The sequence below is a fragment of the Pleurodeles waltl genome, chromosome 2_1, assembly GCF_031143425.1.
Source record: "Pleurodeles waltl isolate 20211129_DDA chromosome 2_1, aPleWal1.hap1.20221129, whole genome shotgun sequence".
Taxonomy (NCBI): domain Eukaryota; kingdom Metazoa; phylum Chordata; class Amphibia; order Caudata; family Salamandridae; genus Pleurodeles; species Pleurodeles waltl.
The window spans coordinates 48,990,007-49,005,038 of NC_090438.1; the positions used below are offsets into that span (position 1 = coordinate 48,990,007).

Genomic DNA, 15,032 nt, shown 5'->3' on the forward strand with positions numbered 1-15,032 from the left:
ATGCAAGTTATGTTTCCCTAATATATACAAATATTGTATAACGTAGACAAACGAAGGGTGTGATGAGGTGGGAGTTCCCTGGGGTTTAACTAAAAATAATGTGGATGTCGGAGAATGCACATTTTGTGAAAATCTACAATGTAATAGACTTTAGGGAATTCTCATCGCTTACATCTACATTGACCTGGTGTAAATTGGTTGAAATTTGGTGTGAACAGCACTAATTAACAGAGATAAACTGAGTCCTCTGAGAGTGACATGCATAAGAAAAATGCATATAGAGGGCAAGAATAAGGAAACAGAAGTAAATAGAAGTTTTTGCCCTTTGCTTAGGCCTGTGCAAGTTATATAATGAGGAGAATATGCCTGTTATATGAGTGAGTTGACTGATATTGGATGAGCATAAAACATCATTAGATGTGAAGGACTGGAGGGCTCATGATATTCAAGCATCTCTGCTGGCAGCCGGTTGCCCCATTGTCTGATCTGGGACAGTGCCAAAAGATAATGCATTTACAGCCTCTGGCAAACCTGAGCACAGATTAGTTGGCATATGTCCATCCATATCACCCAGATGCTTAAATTGTGGCAGTGAGGAGGCCAACGCTCCCAGACAGTCCACGGCTGGTCCCAAGAGCTGACACTGCATGGGGTGAATGGTCCAGAAATAGACTTCTGCTGTCTCAATACTTGGCCCCTGTAAGGTAGGGTGGATGCTGACAATCAGTTTGTCTTGGCACTTGTGTGTGACTGTCTAGACCCTGTGCACACAACACAATGGCTGGTCTTCAACATTGTGGCCTCTCATTGCCCAAGCACTGAACTCAATGTCAAGGTCTTTGATGGGACAGCAGCCCCACCATCTCGCTTATTCTGCCCACTTGTAGCTGCCGATGTTGAGTGTGAATGCTGCGAGCATGTGATGACACATTGAACGGTGGTGTTTGTGTACTGGGAGACATCTGGGAGAGCATTACAGTTAGATGGAGAAAGTGTGACTGTAACCTAAGGGCCTAACATGGAAGAACTCTCCTGCTGCCTGAATGGCTCCACACTCTTGTATGAACCCTCTTCTCTCAAGTTGCCAAATGTTGTAAAACGTAGACCTGAAGTCTAAATTTACTGTGGCATAACAAAGACCCCCGCAGATGCCCCAGTGCAAGGAGGGGGCAACCGAGCCTAAGGGGGCCCCCTCAGCTCATGACCCTGCCATGAGAGCTCCTGAGTGGGTTCACAGGGGGGCCTTCCATATACTGTGCAGGGGGGCACCCCTCAAGTTTGGTTACACCACTGTAAGTTTACCTTTATGAATTAGGCCCTTAACCTTCAGGTCTAAGTTTACCTTTGTGAATTGGCCCCAGACCTTGCTACTTCCCAGTTTTTGCACAAAATAATCCACATTATTAGTATGTGTATCCAGGACATGCAGCTGGGAAAGGAATACAACCCTAATCTGACATCCGGACTCCTTGACACACAACTCAAATACATGAGGTTACTTTCAATCTTCCTAAAATTGCCTGGCAACAATCAATTTAGAGCATCACATGCTTCAATACTGCACAAGAAGATACCGTACAGGGCACACTTCAGAAAAAAACTATAAATGCCAAAATCTGTAAAAATAAAAAAGTGTGTCTACCGAAAACAACACTAAAAATCATTGCCTTCCCCGAAGCATATGCATCCCTGTACACACGTTAACCTCATAAAAATTCTTAAACCTTAAAAAAGACATTTCAAATCAATGTTTGTAATCCTGAAGTTACATGCATCAAGTTAAGCAACAAGGAGGTTCAAGAATACCTACCAGCATATTAATATTATATTAATAGAATATGACACTATCCTTCATACCCAGAGCTCACTCAGAAATGGGCACACGCATGAATAACTAGTCAACGTCCTTTTCATTGCCACCTCCAAGCTGAAAGTAATGTTATGTTATATAATGTTAGAGAACTTGTAACACGCGTAAATCAGCCCTAGATGGGGTATCTCAGCGTGCAGCTGAAGATCCCGGGCGAGGGGGAGCACAAAGAAAGGGAGGACAATTGTGGTCAAGTTATGCTGTTACTCAAGCCCAGACTGTAACTATAGATCGTTGAACAAGGCTGTCTTAAGTAGTTTACGAAACTTGGAGTGGTCCAGGCACATACATGTGCAGAAGTGCAACCTATTCCAGTACAATGGGGCAAGGTAGGAAAAGGACCTGCCTCCTGATCAAGTCTTTTTCACTGTTGGGACCACCAATAGCATTTTATCACTTGATCTTAGCAATCGGGCAGGACGATTTAAGGTAAGCTTGGTGGATAGGTAGCTTCGGCCTTTCCCAATTAAGGCGTTCTGTGTTAGGAGGCACATTTTGAACACTATCCCTTTCCGGATGGTAACCAGAGGAGAGAGAGTAACTGGTGAGGCTGTGCCCCGGATGGTAGGTTGTTGATAAGGTGGCAGTGGTCTACACCACTTGCGGTTTCAACAGCAGCGACTCATTTGCAGAGGCCAGAAGTGCATTTCCATAATCTAATCTGCTGATCGTCAAAGCCTGAACCAAAGTTTTCTTTGCTGGAAGTGGTAGGAAGGTAAATACTTTCCTCAGCAGTTACATCATGTGAAAGCCGGTGCCAGTTATTAACGTAACCTGGTCTTTCATCGAAAGCATAGGGTTGAGGCAGACTCCTAGGTTTTCAACAGTTTGTTTGGGAATAGTAGCTGCGCCTAATTCAGGAGGCCACCAGTCAGGGTCCCAGACCATTGGAATTACCAAACAGCAGTATCTCAGTTTTATCTGTATTCAGCTGCAGGTAGTCATCTCATTCCGGCTGAAAAACGCTCATCGGTTATCACTAAAGGTGATCATTAACTGTGTGTCAACCGCATAGGATAACACTAGAAACCAAACGCTTTGATGATCCTGGCCAAAGGGGCTACATAGATGTTTAAGAGTGTAGTGCTTATACAAGAACCCTGAGGGACACCCTTGTCTAGTGTTATGGTGTGGGATCTGAAATTACCCCAAAAGATATTTTGGGATCTGCTAGAAAGACAGTCCTTAAACCAATTTAGTGCTGGGTCCCGAATGCCAATGTCTTGGAACCTGTGTAGCAGTATAAAGTGTGACACAGTGTTGAACGCTGCAGATAGATCTAACAGCAACAGCATACAGGGCAGGTTGGCATCAAGTGAACATCTAATATAATCCGTGACTGCGATCAGCGCTGTCTCTGTACTATGAAAAGGCCTAAACCCAGATTATGAGGGGTCCAAGATCTTATTAGCTTCAGTGTTTGTTGGAAGTCCCTCATTCATGTCTATGACCGGGCTGACTCTGCTTCCTAGTCCTCCCTCTACTTCTGTCAAGGCAATGCTTACAAAGTGGAGCAGTCCCTTGTTACAGGCCACGGCCCTTCCATTGACAGCCGAACCCTCAAACCAGAGCAGAAAGGCCAGTACCAGCTGGTGCTGCATGATACCAAGTTCCCACCATCTCCTCAGGTAACTCCGCAGCAGGTTCCTTCACCTGTACCCCATACAGTCTGAGAAGTAGTCCTCATGTACTTGGCTGAGATAGTGAGTGGGTGGAGCTTGAATTTAAATGGCATTTATCTCCCGTCTACAGACAGTGCATGAATACCAAGAGAACCCACCTTGTGGCCCTAAAAAACTGCGGCTCTTTACTTCTACCACTGGTCCCCCAAATATGCACTCACCATTGCTGTATCTCTGTGGTTCAGCCAGTATGCATTCCTTCCCTGAAGAAGCTCAGTTGCCTGTTAGCAGCTCACTGTGTCACACACTTGCTGCTTTTTCTGTCTTGTGTCTCAGATCTTATGCATTGGGTCTTCGGTGAGAGGCATCACCACAAATTCAAGTCCACTCAGTTAGCTTCTTGTCCTCTCCTCCTGGCCCTTGGCCACCTTTCTCATTAGCTCCCAATGGCTAGCAACCAGGCTGACACTACTTGGCAGTGGATTTGAGGAGGGACAGCCCTAGACTATCCCTCCCTGGTGACAGGGCCTCCCTGTGTCTCTAGGCAGGTCTCCTCCTCTGCAAGGACCAGCTGTCAACTACCACCAGAGTCCTGCTGCGTCTCCACTCAGGTTCTTTGAACAACTTGTCACTAAAATGGTGTTGTTGGATGGTAGAGTCTTCACACAAGAGTTCTGAGCCATTCAGGTATGAGGTAAGGTCTTTATTTCATGTTAGGCCCTTACGCCCAGAGCCTGATAGCTTATGTTAGGGCTGCATCCTCCCTCCTGCTGCAATGAACTCCCATTTGTCCCCAAGCACACAGGCACCAACATGCCATGCACCCTCACATTTATACAGCATCCACACTCCACATCCTACAGCATCTATACTCAACAGTGCAGCATGCACACCCAGACAATGCATGCACAGACAATTCACTGCTGGCAACATTGGCAGAGGAGGGGCATCTGCTAAAAAATGATTAGAGATGGAGTAACTGTTAGGTTTCTGTCGGTGGAGTCTCCGCTGGCCATGGCAACAGAAGTCCTCGGAACTTCAGCCTGATAGCCACTTGATCGCCATGTCACAGTGACAGAAACCCTGGCACTATATAGGGTGGGTAAACCAACACTGATTTTTTCCGCCAAGGACGACCATGCAAGGCATTCTGTCCCTGAGAAGAGAATGCCATCAATGGAGGTGACACATCAAAGACTTTTAATGTAAAGCACTCTCATATTAATTTGGTCTCAGACCCACTATGTAAATGTTTTAAATTAATAAACAAACCAATAAAGGCATTAAACAGGTAGATGGTTTGATGTGGTGTTCAGTCATTGCTTGTGGGTATGAATTCTTTACTGTCACTAGGGCCCATACCACTTTTGCTATGGGTTTGTGCATTTCACTACAAGTGCCATGTGGCATTACAGTCATAGGCTGAAATAGTCTGCCCATTACTGAAGGTGGACGCAGATGATCTTACCAACTTCTACAGTCAAAGCATAATTGAAGAATTGAACACTGCACCCAAAGTGTTCATGTCCCAGCTCACTCACATGGACATTGCCTTAATTTATTTTTCCACAATTACTAAACTCCTCCTTATCAGCTCTCAGCAGTTACCTGGTCATACTATAATTTAACTTTTTGAATGAAAGTGTGTTATGTGAGAAAAAACACCTAATCCTTCTTCAGTCCCCGCACATTGTATTCCACAAATACGTAACCCTAACCTGATTTCACACAACTATTTTTTAACTCACTCAACCCCATTTGGAGGTACCTCAGGAAATCTGAGAGCATCTTCAAAAGTGTCCATGTGCATTAAATATTCTTTGCACCATGTCCATCTACAAGACTAATCCCATGAAGAATAATAGATGGTCTACAGATAACCTTTGCCAATTCAAATGTCAGTGGTGAGTGCTGGAAAGACACTGCAGTACATCAAAGCTACTGTCCAATCGTGCCACTTTGCACTCTATGTGATATAGCTCAGTTTCCAGTTTCCAGTTTCCACCAAAGTTGAAAAAGATATTCCCAATATTCCAAAATTCAGACTACTGAGTAGATACCTACAGGTAGACACCAACCCATAGCCTACTTAGAAGCATCTTGGTACCTTCAAACGAGTTAATTGAAAACCTTGCATTCTCCACTAACAAAATCAATGCTCTGAGAGAGAAAATATCTTCCACCACCCATTGACCCAATGGCGCTCACACAAAAGAACCTCCCTCATGTCTCCTTGATTGTGAGTTCTCACCAGTCTCTGATGATGACATCTGAAAAATCTTGAAGTCCTTCAAAAAATCCTCCTGGTCATGGAATCTTTATAATTCATAAGTACAAATGTGGTTAGCCTGGATCTCACTGCTGTTACCTTTCAACCCGGGATAATGAATGAATCAGTCAATTAATCAGTATTTGTAAAGTGCGGCTACTCACCCATGAGGGTCTCAAGGTGCTGGGGGGAGGGGCCTCAACCAAAGAGCCACGTCTTGAGGTTCTTCCTGAAGATGGCTTTGTCTGAGGTGCAGGGGAGGTTGTTCCAGCTCTTTGCTGCAGTGTAGGTGAAAGATCATCCTTCGGCAGTGGTTTTGGGGATGCGAAAAACGGTGGCCAGGGCGATCTGGGTGGAGCGGAGGGATCTGGCGGGGGTGTGGAAGGAGACGGGGAGGTTCAGATAGGCTGGTCCTGCATTGTGTATGGCCTTGTATGTGTTGGTGAGAAGCTTGAAGGTGATTCGCTTCTCGTCGTCTTATCAGAGTTAAGCTTGAGGCAGCTTTCTCTCATCCAGGTGGCGACGGCTTCCATTCCTGAGTGGAAGTTCCTTTTGAATGTGTCCGGGTCTTCGGTGAGGGAAATGATGAGTTGTGTGTCATTGGCATATGACACGATGTTCATAACATAGCTTCTGACGATGGCAGCAAGAGGGACCATGTATACGTTGAACAGTGTGGGACTCAGTGAGGATCCTTGGGGGACTCCGCAGGTGACTCCTGTGGGTCCAGAGAGGAAGGAGTGGATCCATTCCAGGGCTCTTCTGCGGATTCCTATGTCACACATCCCTCTACATCCTGAAGACCTCAAACACCCCATCATCACTTCTGTTGTAAAGAAACCTTTGGTGGACCCAGGCAATCTTTCAAACTATAGATCTACCTTAGGCTTGCAAAGGTACCTGAAACAGTAGACATCAATCAGCTTTCCTCAACCTGGGATCAAATGACCTTAGCAGTGACTTACAAACCCTGTGGGAGCACAGAGGCAACACTTAAATATCAAGGAAGAACCACTCAGGCCAAGGCATATCCTGCATCTTGAGTTTATTAGGCCTTGTGTAAACACCATCAACTACAAGATTCTCCTTGAAAGCCTCTCTCCTTTGGTAGCATTAACATTACATTACTATTTTAGTTTACCTCCTTCCTATGTATTTTATGTTTTTGTAAAGCCCTGCAAAAAATTTGCAATAGCCTTCACATGCATTGGGTCAGATATATAGAAGCCTGAAGATAAATTAAGTTCTGGATAACTACTGAACATCTGTTTGAGTCATATTAGCAACTATTGGAATTCATCATCTTTGCATCCTGATAGAAAGGTGATAAAGCCTTGTTGAGACTTCAGCAGAATGAAGTAGCAGAAACTGCTCACAGGCCCGAGGAAAGAAGGAGAATAAGGACAGGCTCTGGGAAGACCTAGGCAGACGTCCACTTGAAGGAATTGGTCTGAGCAATCTCCTGAATTTGAGAAAGTCAGTTTTCATTGTAGAGACAGATTTAGAAAAAGGGGATTAATGCAAGCCCCTGTGGAGCAGCCCCACCAACCCTCTAGTGCGCCCCAGCCCTTCAAGGAGTCCCCATTGAGGTCAAGGTTAATGAATATCTGTGAGATATGGGAGACTAGGGGGCCCTCATCAAATTCTGCATGGGGCTCCATCATTTTGCATTATGTCACTGGTTAGAGACCACAGAGATAAGTCTTGCATGTGAAAGGTCATTTCTCCAAATGTCTCATGACAAGCCAGAGGGATGGGCACAATGTTAAGATCAGAAAATATTCACATCTGTTGTGAAGGTAATGGACAAATAAGTTGAGAGGTAATTTGTAATGTGGCTGCGTGGATGAGGCAGGTGATTTATTTTCTCTGTTTTGAGTACAGAGACACTTCAGCACAGGTGGGATGTGGTCATGCTGTTGCGTGCCGAACAGGAGACGAGCAGGATGGCTCCTGGTCTTTGGAGTTTAGTTATTGATTTGTTAAGGAGTCCGGTGTGAAGGCTACTGCAATAGTAAAGGTGGGGAAACAGCTGCCACAGAGAAGTCAAATGTTCCTTTTACACAACACACAGGGGAGTAGTGTTCTCAAAACATTTAAATACTTTGCCTATGAAAGTTAAGAAAATGGATATTAAACCACATATTGTTTGGTCGTCTGGCTTACCAATTCTTCCTCCACTGAGTTAGGCATCCCCATACAACACTGCACGACAGAACCTGTCAAGCAGTCAGCTCCTCTCCCCTTGTATCTTAGCAGGGTTATTGCGGTTCAGGCACGAGACCAGAGCGTGTTGGCCCATCCATCGATATCCAGCCAGCTATGTGCTGCGGGCACTTCAGGTGGGATTGTGCAATGGGCATTCAGTGCCCCATTCAGTTCCTGCATGACTGTGCACAGGATAGAGTTGGAGAGTGTGGAACTTGGGGAAGGTGTTTATGCAGCAGCCATGGTGGGGCGAGTGATACTTGATTTATTTTGAAGTTAGAATTGTACCCAATTGTGCACCCAATGTGGCATACTGCAGCTCCATTCATACCTTGTGTTGCGCCGAGCCTATGCTGCTCTGTGCACCCAAAACAACCCACTGTCGCCGGCACTGTGCTGCCCGCAGCTGCTTCCTACTCATTATGAAACGATGACGGAAGCCCACCCACCAGACCACAAAACTGGCCCACACATAACAACAAAACCAGCAAACACAGACACATCAGACTGGCCCTTCTGACACCGCCACATTGACATTAGACTCCTTTGCCTATCCCTCCACATGTATTGCAAATGTCCATTCTGCCCATAAGGTGGACATATTGTTCCTGTGGCAGGATCCCCTATGTGCCTCATCAAGACAAGTTGAAGCAAGAAGTTCTTGTGTGTCTGTAAACTCTAAACCCACCAGTCTGTAAGCTCAGGCCACCCTTCTCTAATCCTGCCTAGGGTATCATGTCTTCTTTTATTGAGGTCAATGAAGCGGCATAAACACACAGTGTCACATTATAAAAGAATCCTAATCAATGAATCATGTGGCCGACTTGTGGCTGAATCCACCCGCCCTACCAGTCTTTTCCATTATCTTATAGGCCGGTGCGATTGTGGGTTGCATTTAAGAGATTTGGGGACTGATGTATCAAAGGGTTTTACCCCTTCTGTGTCTATGGGAAAATGTGTTCGGACATATAGCCCTTGTATTCATGCTTCGATAAGAGTCCAGCCAGTAAGTAGAGTCCACTCTTTAAACTAGACCTTTATCAGAATTCAAATGAGCCAATTAAAACCACTGCTACTTGACAACCACAATGCTTGTGATCTGTCTATGTCAATACACCTTCTGCAATTCACACGAGATAGTAGGACTCACCTCCGCTCATCATGTACTCCCGAAGGACCGGCAGGCGGAAGTTACCGGCCAGTGTTGCCAGGAATGGTCGGATGCCAGGAAATTTCTCAGAGAACCCAGTGGACTCGGTGATGAAGTTGCAGAATGCGCCAATGCAGAGGATTCCGTGGGGGTGGTACCCGATGATGTAATTACGACTAGGCAAGAGGGGGTGGGTCTTCACCAGCTGGAGGGAGTAAAATCACATGGATTAGGGCGTGAGAGAGGGATGTGAAACATCCAGAAAGTGAACAGTGAGAAAAGGGAGGGAGAAATATGACTCAGACACAGTTCACAAGAGGGAGTTGGAGAAGGTATGGTCTCCATCCAACCTTTGCAATGTATGTAAAAAACACACATGTTGTAGCCGAGTCTGAAAATAAGTTTAAAGGAATTTTTGGAAAGTGAAAGTAAATGGGTTTCCCAAACACATAGGGGCACATATACTATTATTTCATGCAAATGTGCGTGCTGCGCTGTGTTGAGTAAATGTGCGAGAGCAGAAATAGTCCGTATTTTCAAACATATGGAGCTGCTCTGCTCTCTCCTTGTTCTGGCGCAGTGTGTGCTGCCTAGCGCTAATGCAGGCAGCCTTATACCACAGTGCACTGGTTCCCAACCTTTTGACTCCTGAGGGCCCCCACCGAATCATTATTGGAAGCCGGGGACCCCCACGCAATTGGTATGATTTAAATTTCAAACATTAAAACAGTAGATCGCAAAAAATACACAAATAAGTACACACCTAACAAATACTCGAATTACTAAAGATATAATTATTTTATATTGAAAAAATATGCAAAAATCAAAACATTTTAATAGGAAGGTTGGTGCTGCATCCCAGCGACTAACTTTTCAATGTTTGGTTATATTTTGAAAGTTGAATCCTCAGGTCAGATTCTATTTTTTCCAAGCGATTTCTGTTTTTATATTTTAGCTACATAAGATTTGAGAAAGCATTTTCACATAAATATGTGGTGGGGAAAAGGAAGTAAAACCCTAACGGCCTCTCATCTCTCCCTAGCCTCTCTGTCACATGTAATTCATTTGTTCTATAGCACCTCTCATACCAGTGGAGGGTGTCCAGGCACTTTACAGGGGACTAAAAGCTGTAGGATGCACATGCCATCTGTACTGGTAGGCATTATCTAAGAGTGCAAAGTCTGGAGAAGCAAAAACTCAGGATTCAGAACATAACACAGCTGTTAGCATTGCGTTTAATAATAAGAATGTATTTTTATGAACCAAACCTTTTTTAGCAGCATATGGAAAAGGAAGGACTGGGAAAAAAACTACTTTCTAATTCTGATGTGCAGCTTGCATGCAGCTCTTTAATGGCAGGTCATAGCTCACTGTGTTATATTACAATTGTAACTTATGAACTGCTCAGTAAAAAAAGAAACTCTATGACAAAAGCAGTAACCCACTGTGCTATGCACATAAAATACTGTTCATTGCATGATACGCGTTCTTTGCAGCAGGCATATTAACCGTCTGCACTACCTTTGAGTCAAAGCTGGCACTGGACAAAACTCCCATCTCTCTCCAGCAGGTAAATTAATCACTAGAGTTATCTTGGCAGTTATATTGTTGCCCGAAAGCTGCTGGATGTACAAGGAACTTTGCAGTGCTTTTAAAACTGCAGCACAAAGAAGTAATAATTATAAAAACATGCAGCGAGAGGTCCCAGCTGGAGGAGTGCCTTCCTAACAGCCCATGCCTGCGGACCCTCTGGGAATGTGTCACGGACCTCTCTGGGTCCACAGACCACAGGTTGGGAACCTCTGCCATAGTGCAAGGGTGCCTGCATCACAGGGAGAAAAAATCCTTAGAGACATATTCCTCTTCCTATGTGGGCAGCAGAATGTAGCACACATGAAGAGAGGAAGCACCAATGAGAACTAAAGATATGTATCCCCGTTAGATGTTTCTCCTCGTCAGGGGTCTGTTGGGAAGGCGCACCGTTCCAGTGCAAACCCAAGTCTTTATAAATCTGAGTTTGTGTTAAAATACAAGGGTGGATGCATGGGAAAGCCTATGTGACACCTACCCAATGCAAAGTAACGCAAGGCAGTGCTGTGTGCTGCATTTCCTTGTATTTACTAACACACGCACAGTGGCTTTGTCTGGCTTAGTAAATGCCAAAAATGGTTTTGCTTTGAAGCTCCGCCACAAAAGTAACGCAACGCAAAGCAAAATTATAGCAAATCTGGACCAGAGTTTTCGAGCTGGTCAAGCCAGGACACTCGAGCTGCCTACAGCCGATTATTTTAAATATGGGTCGGCAAAATGATAACAGCAGTTGTTGTGCTTCATGACTATGGGCCTCTTATGTCCTGGTGATGGCCCGTTGTAGTGCCTGGGGGAAGGAATAAATGACTTCATTGCCCTGGTGGAGGGACTGCCCGGCAGTTTTATAAATGATCGCCAAGCGGTCATTTATAAAGCGCTACCAGGAACCGCTGCCTTGGCGGTTCCCATCAATGTATCTCGCTGTTTGGTGCAGGGCTCCATCAACATAACACAACCCTACACCAAACAGATTCTTTTTTTATTTTCTGAAAGATAAGCCTAAAATAGGATTTTCTTTTTAATAATAAAAAAGGCAATGCACCCATCGCCGTGGGAGTCCTCTCCTACGGTGAGGGGCACATTTAGCATTACCATTGCGATGGAGTATGCGTACTATCAAGATATAAATTGATGTATGCCGGGTAAAATATTCTCAGCAAAGCCTTTTGACAGAAATGTTTCTGCACAAACAGGAAATGTTTCCAGCAAAACCATTTCAGTAAGTTCACCTACTACAAATCAATTTTGCTGTGTTTTTTTCCAATAAAAAGGTTGTGGGATGCCCCTCCCCCACCAATAAATTCTCAACTTTTCACTTGTGAGAGGGCCCGAGTTGTGTGCAATGCTGGCGTCGGATTTCAGCTGCTTTAGGTAGGACCTGCTGTGTAGACTGTGTCCTTCTGAACCTCCAAAGTGTTCATTTACCCCCATCCCCCCAAAACACCACACGGCAGCGTGAAAGGAAGAGTAATGAACACATATTAAGTTCTGATGGGTTTGTGAGCAGCTGACACCCAGATCCATTACATTTTTTATTTTATTTTTTTTAAACTTTTTATTGATCTTACAACACAGGATCAAGGAAATGCACCAAGCAATATCAATAGTATAATACCATGGTCCCACATCAATCGCTCATGAGTCAGTTGTAGCTTCACAACAAAGCCACGTAACACAGTGTAGTAGTGCACACCCCGCTTGTTCACTGTACCTTGTGGGTGGTGTCCATTCCTCGTAGTTTCAATCCCTCAAAAAGTGGCCATGGTCTGCTGGCACACGGCTCCAGTTGTATCCCCTATCGTCCTACCAATCCTTCCAAATCTTGTAGTGCTTCTGGGAGCAAACCCTGGACAGGTATATGGGACGTTACAGCCCCATACGATGATCCATGCATGTGGCCCACGCCTCCACTGCCGGGGCCTCAGTTACCATCCAGGCCCTAGCAATGTCCCTCTTAGCTACCACCAGTCCCAACCAAAAGAGCTCATTCTGGTAGTATGAGTTTGGCGTCTCGGGGAATGGCCCAACCCAGCCCCCTCTCGAGTTGACCTAACACTCCCTCTCAGACACGAGCCAGTCCTGGGCAATGCCAAAACGTGTGTGGTAAGTCGCCCGGCAGGTTGTGGCGCGGCAAGCAGTTACTCGCAGTGATCAGCCCTATGGGATGTAGTCGGCTCTAGTGAGGTAAACCCTGTAGAGCATCTTTAGTTGCATTAAACGAAATTGTGAGGTTATGACCGCCTCCCATGGGGCCTCCACCACCTCCCTCCAGTCCTCATCCACAAAGGGACCAAAACTCCCCCTCCCATGCTCTTCTGACCCCCTCCATCGGATCTGGGAGGTTGTGCAGCAACATTTTGTATATATCGGATAGTTTGTGCTCTTCCGTAAGAAGGATCTTAGCCTACATTGGGGAGAGCACAGGGACGTCCTCCGCGTCTCTCAGAGTAGGGAGAAGAGCATGGCAGAGCTGCAAATGCCAGAAGAATTGACTACGATGCAAGTCATACTCCTCTTGCATGTCCTGGAAGGCCTGCAGCGTCCCCGCATGAAGTACATCTCCCAGTTCAGAGATGCCTATGACATCCCAAGCAGAAAATCCTCGGAGGGTCACAACCTGGGGAAGTCGAGCACCCTGCCACAAGAGTGTCTCCAGAGTGAGGCGGTCCGTCCATCCTATTCTCTTCATGGCCGTGCTTCAGATGTCCAGCACCACCTGTGGCCGGCTGAAGCACAGCAAATGAGCTAGGTCCCGGTCTCCCAATATCTAACCCTCAGCAGCGTACACCAGGTCTCGAAAGTTGCCAAACCACCAATCATACACGACGAGTAAGTGGGCTGCCCAGTCATAGAGGAGTATGCCTGGGGTAGCAGTCCCACCATTTATCATCAGTTTATAACACTTCCACAAGGCAATGCAAGGCGTACCTCCCCACCAGAGCAACAATCTACTCAGTGCATTGACTTTAGTGAAGAAGGTTTTAGCAAACAGGTATGGGTGGTTCTGTAGGTCGTAAAGGGACGTGGCAAGGAGACCATCTTGAAAATTGCTGAGGGACAAAGGGAAGAAGGACCAGAACTTGATGTCCCGTCCCGTCAGCTTAGACATCAGATTTAGGTCGAAGGAGTCGGTTGCATTATCCATAACGTATACCCCCAGGTACTTAAAGATAAGAGGAAGAATCAGGATCCCCGCTGCCGATGGCAAGTTCGTTGGGCAAGGAGCATTGGGGTAAATTACCAATTTGTGGGCGTTAATCCATAGGCCAGAATAGGATCCGAAGCGCCAAAGTTCTGGAGTGCCCTACGGCCCGAAGTCAACGGATCATCTAGAAGCAGGAGGGCATCATCATCACAGAGTGCAATTCTAGCCCCAACCGGGGGCCGACCTCCATTTCATATTTAAACATTTTGCGTTTCGTCCTTTCTCTAGGGCAGTGATACTCAGAGAACGGCCCGGGGGCCACATGCGGCCCTCCTGACCTTTACATGCGGCCCCCTGGTCAACAGCAGCACTGTGCTGCTGTTTTCTCGACTCAGCACTAACACTAACAATTTTAAATAAACGCACAATTATTTATTTTAAGGCTAATTGAATTTGAAGGAAGGAAGTAACTAGGGTATGCTGCACCTCTTAATTTAAAAAACACCTTCATTAATGGACATCTTGCAGCAAAAGTATAAAAGTATGATAAAGTCTGTTTGGAAATTCAAAAAGTGCATTCCATTAACATGCAGAACCGTTTCACCTTGGTACCCAAGATTATCTCAGTGCATTTTGAAGTATTTGTTTTTTAAGTTAAAGTTTTCACACATTAATTAAAAAACCTTCCTTTATCCCCACCCTGACAACGTGAGTTGTGAACTAAGAGGCAAGTCGGCTGTTAAGTGAACTCTTTGGGAGGCCTGGGTTTCTATTATACATAAAAAACATAGTTTACTAAATCAGACACAGAGGGTTTTGTACAGCGCACATCCTGAAGTCATGTATTTCAAGGTCCTCATATGTGATAATGAAGACAAAAGGAACAAGCATTTGCAATGCAACGGGTCTCGCGTTTGCTCGTGTTAGAGCTGATAGCGTTGTAAACTCCTAACCCGACTTTTCACTGGTAATGAAACCTTTCGGCAAAAGTGCATTTATGTACTAACCGGCAAAAGTGCAATTAACTGTGTAACAGGGTCGATATTATGTAAAGCGCTCGACTTCTGCCAAGCGAGGTCGCGCTGGGAAAATAGAGAAAAAGTAGTCCACGAGCCGACGGAAATCAGCGAGCCTCGCATGTTTTCTGTACTTGGTCGATGCACTCGAGGAGGGATATC

The 15,032-nt window shown here is 45.4% G+C and overlaps 1 protein-coding gene across 1 annotated transcript in view; it reads right to left on the reverse strand.

The window, feature by feature from the left end:
• The window catches only part of LOC138261170 (diacylglycerol O-acyltransferase 2-like), a 252,957-nt gene that overhangs the window by 100,821 nt on the left and 137,104 nt on the right, over positions 1–15,032 (reverse strand). Inside the window, exon 5 of the mRNA XM_069209881.1 lies at positions 9,120–9,324. Within this exon, the coding sequence (XP_069065982.1) occupies positions 9,120–9,324 (205 nt within the window). The remainder of the gene's footprint in view (positions 1–9,119; positions 9,325–15,032) is intronic.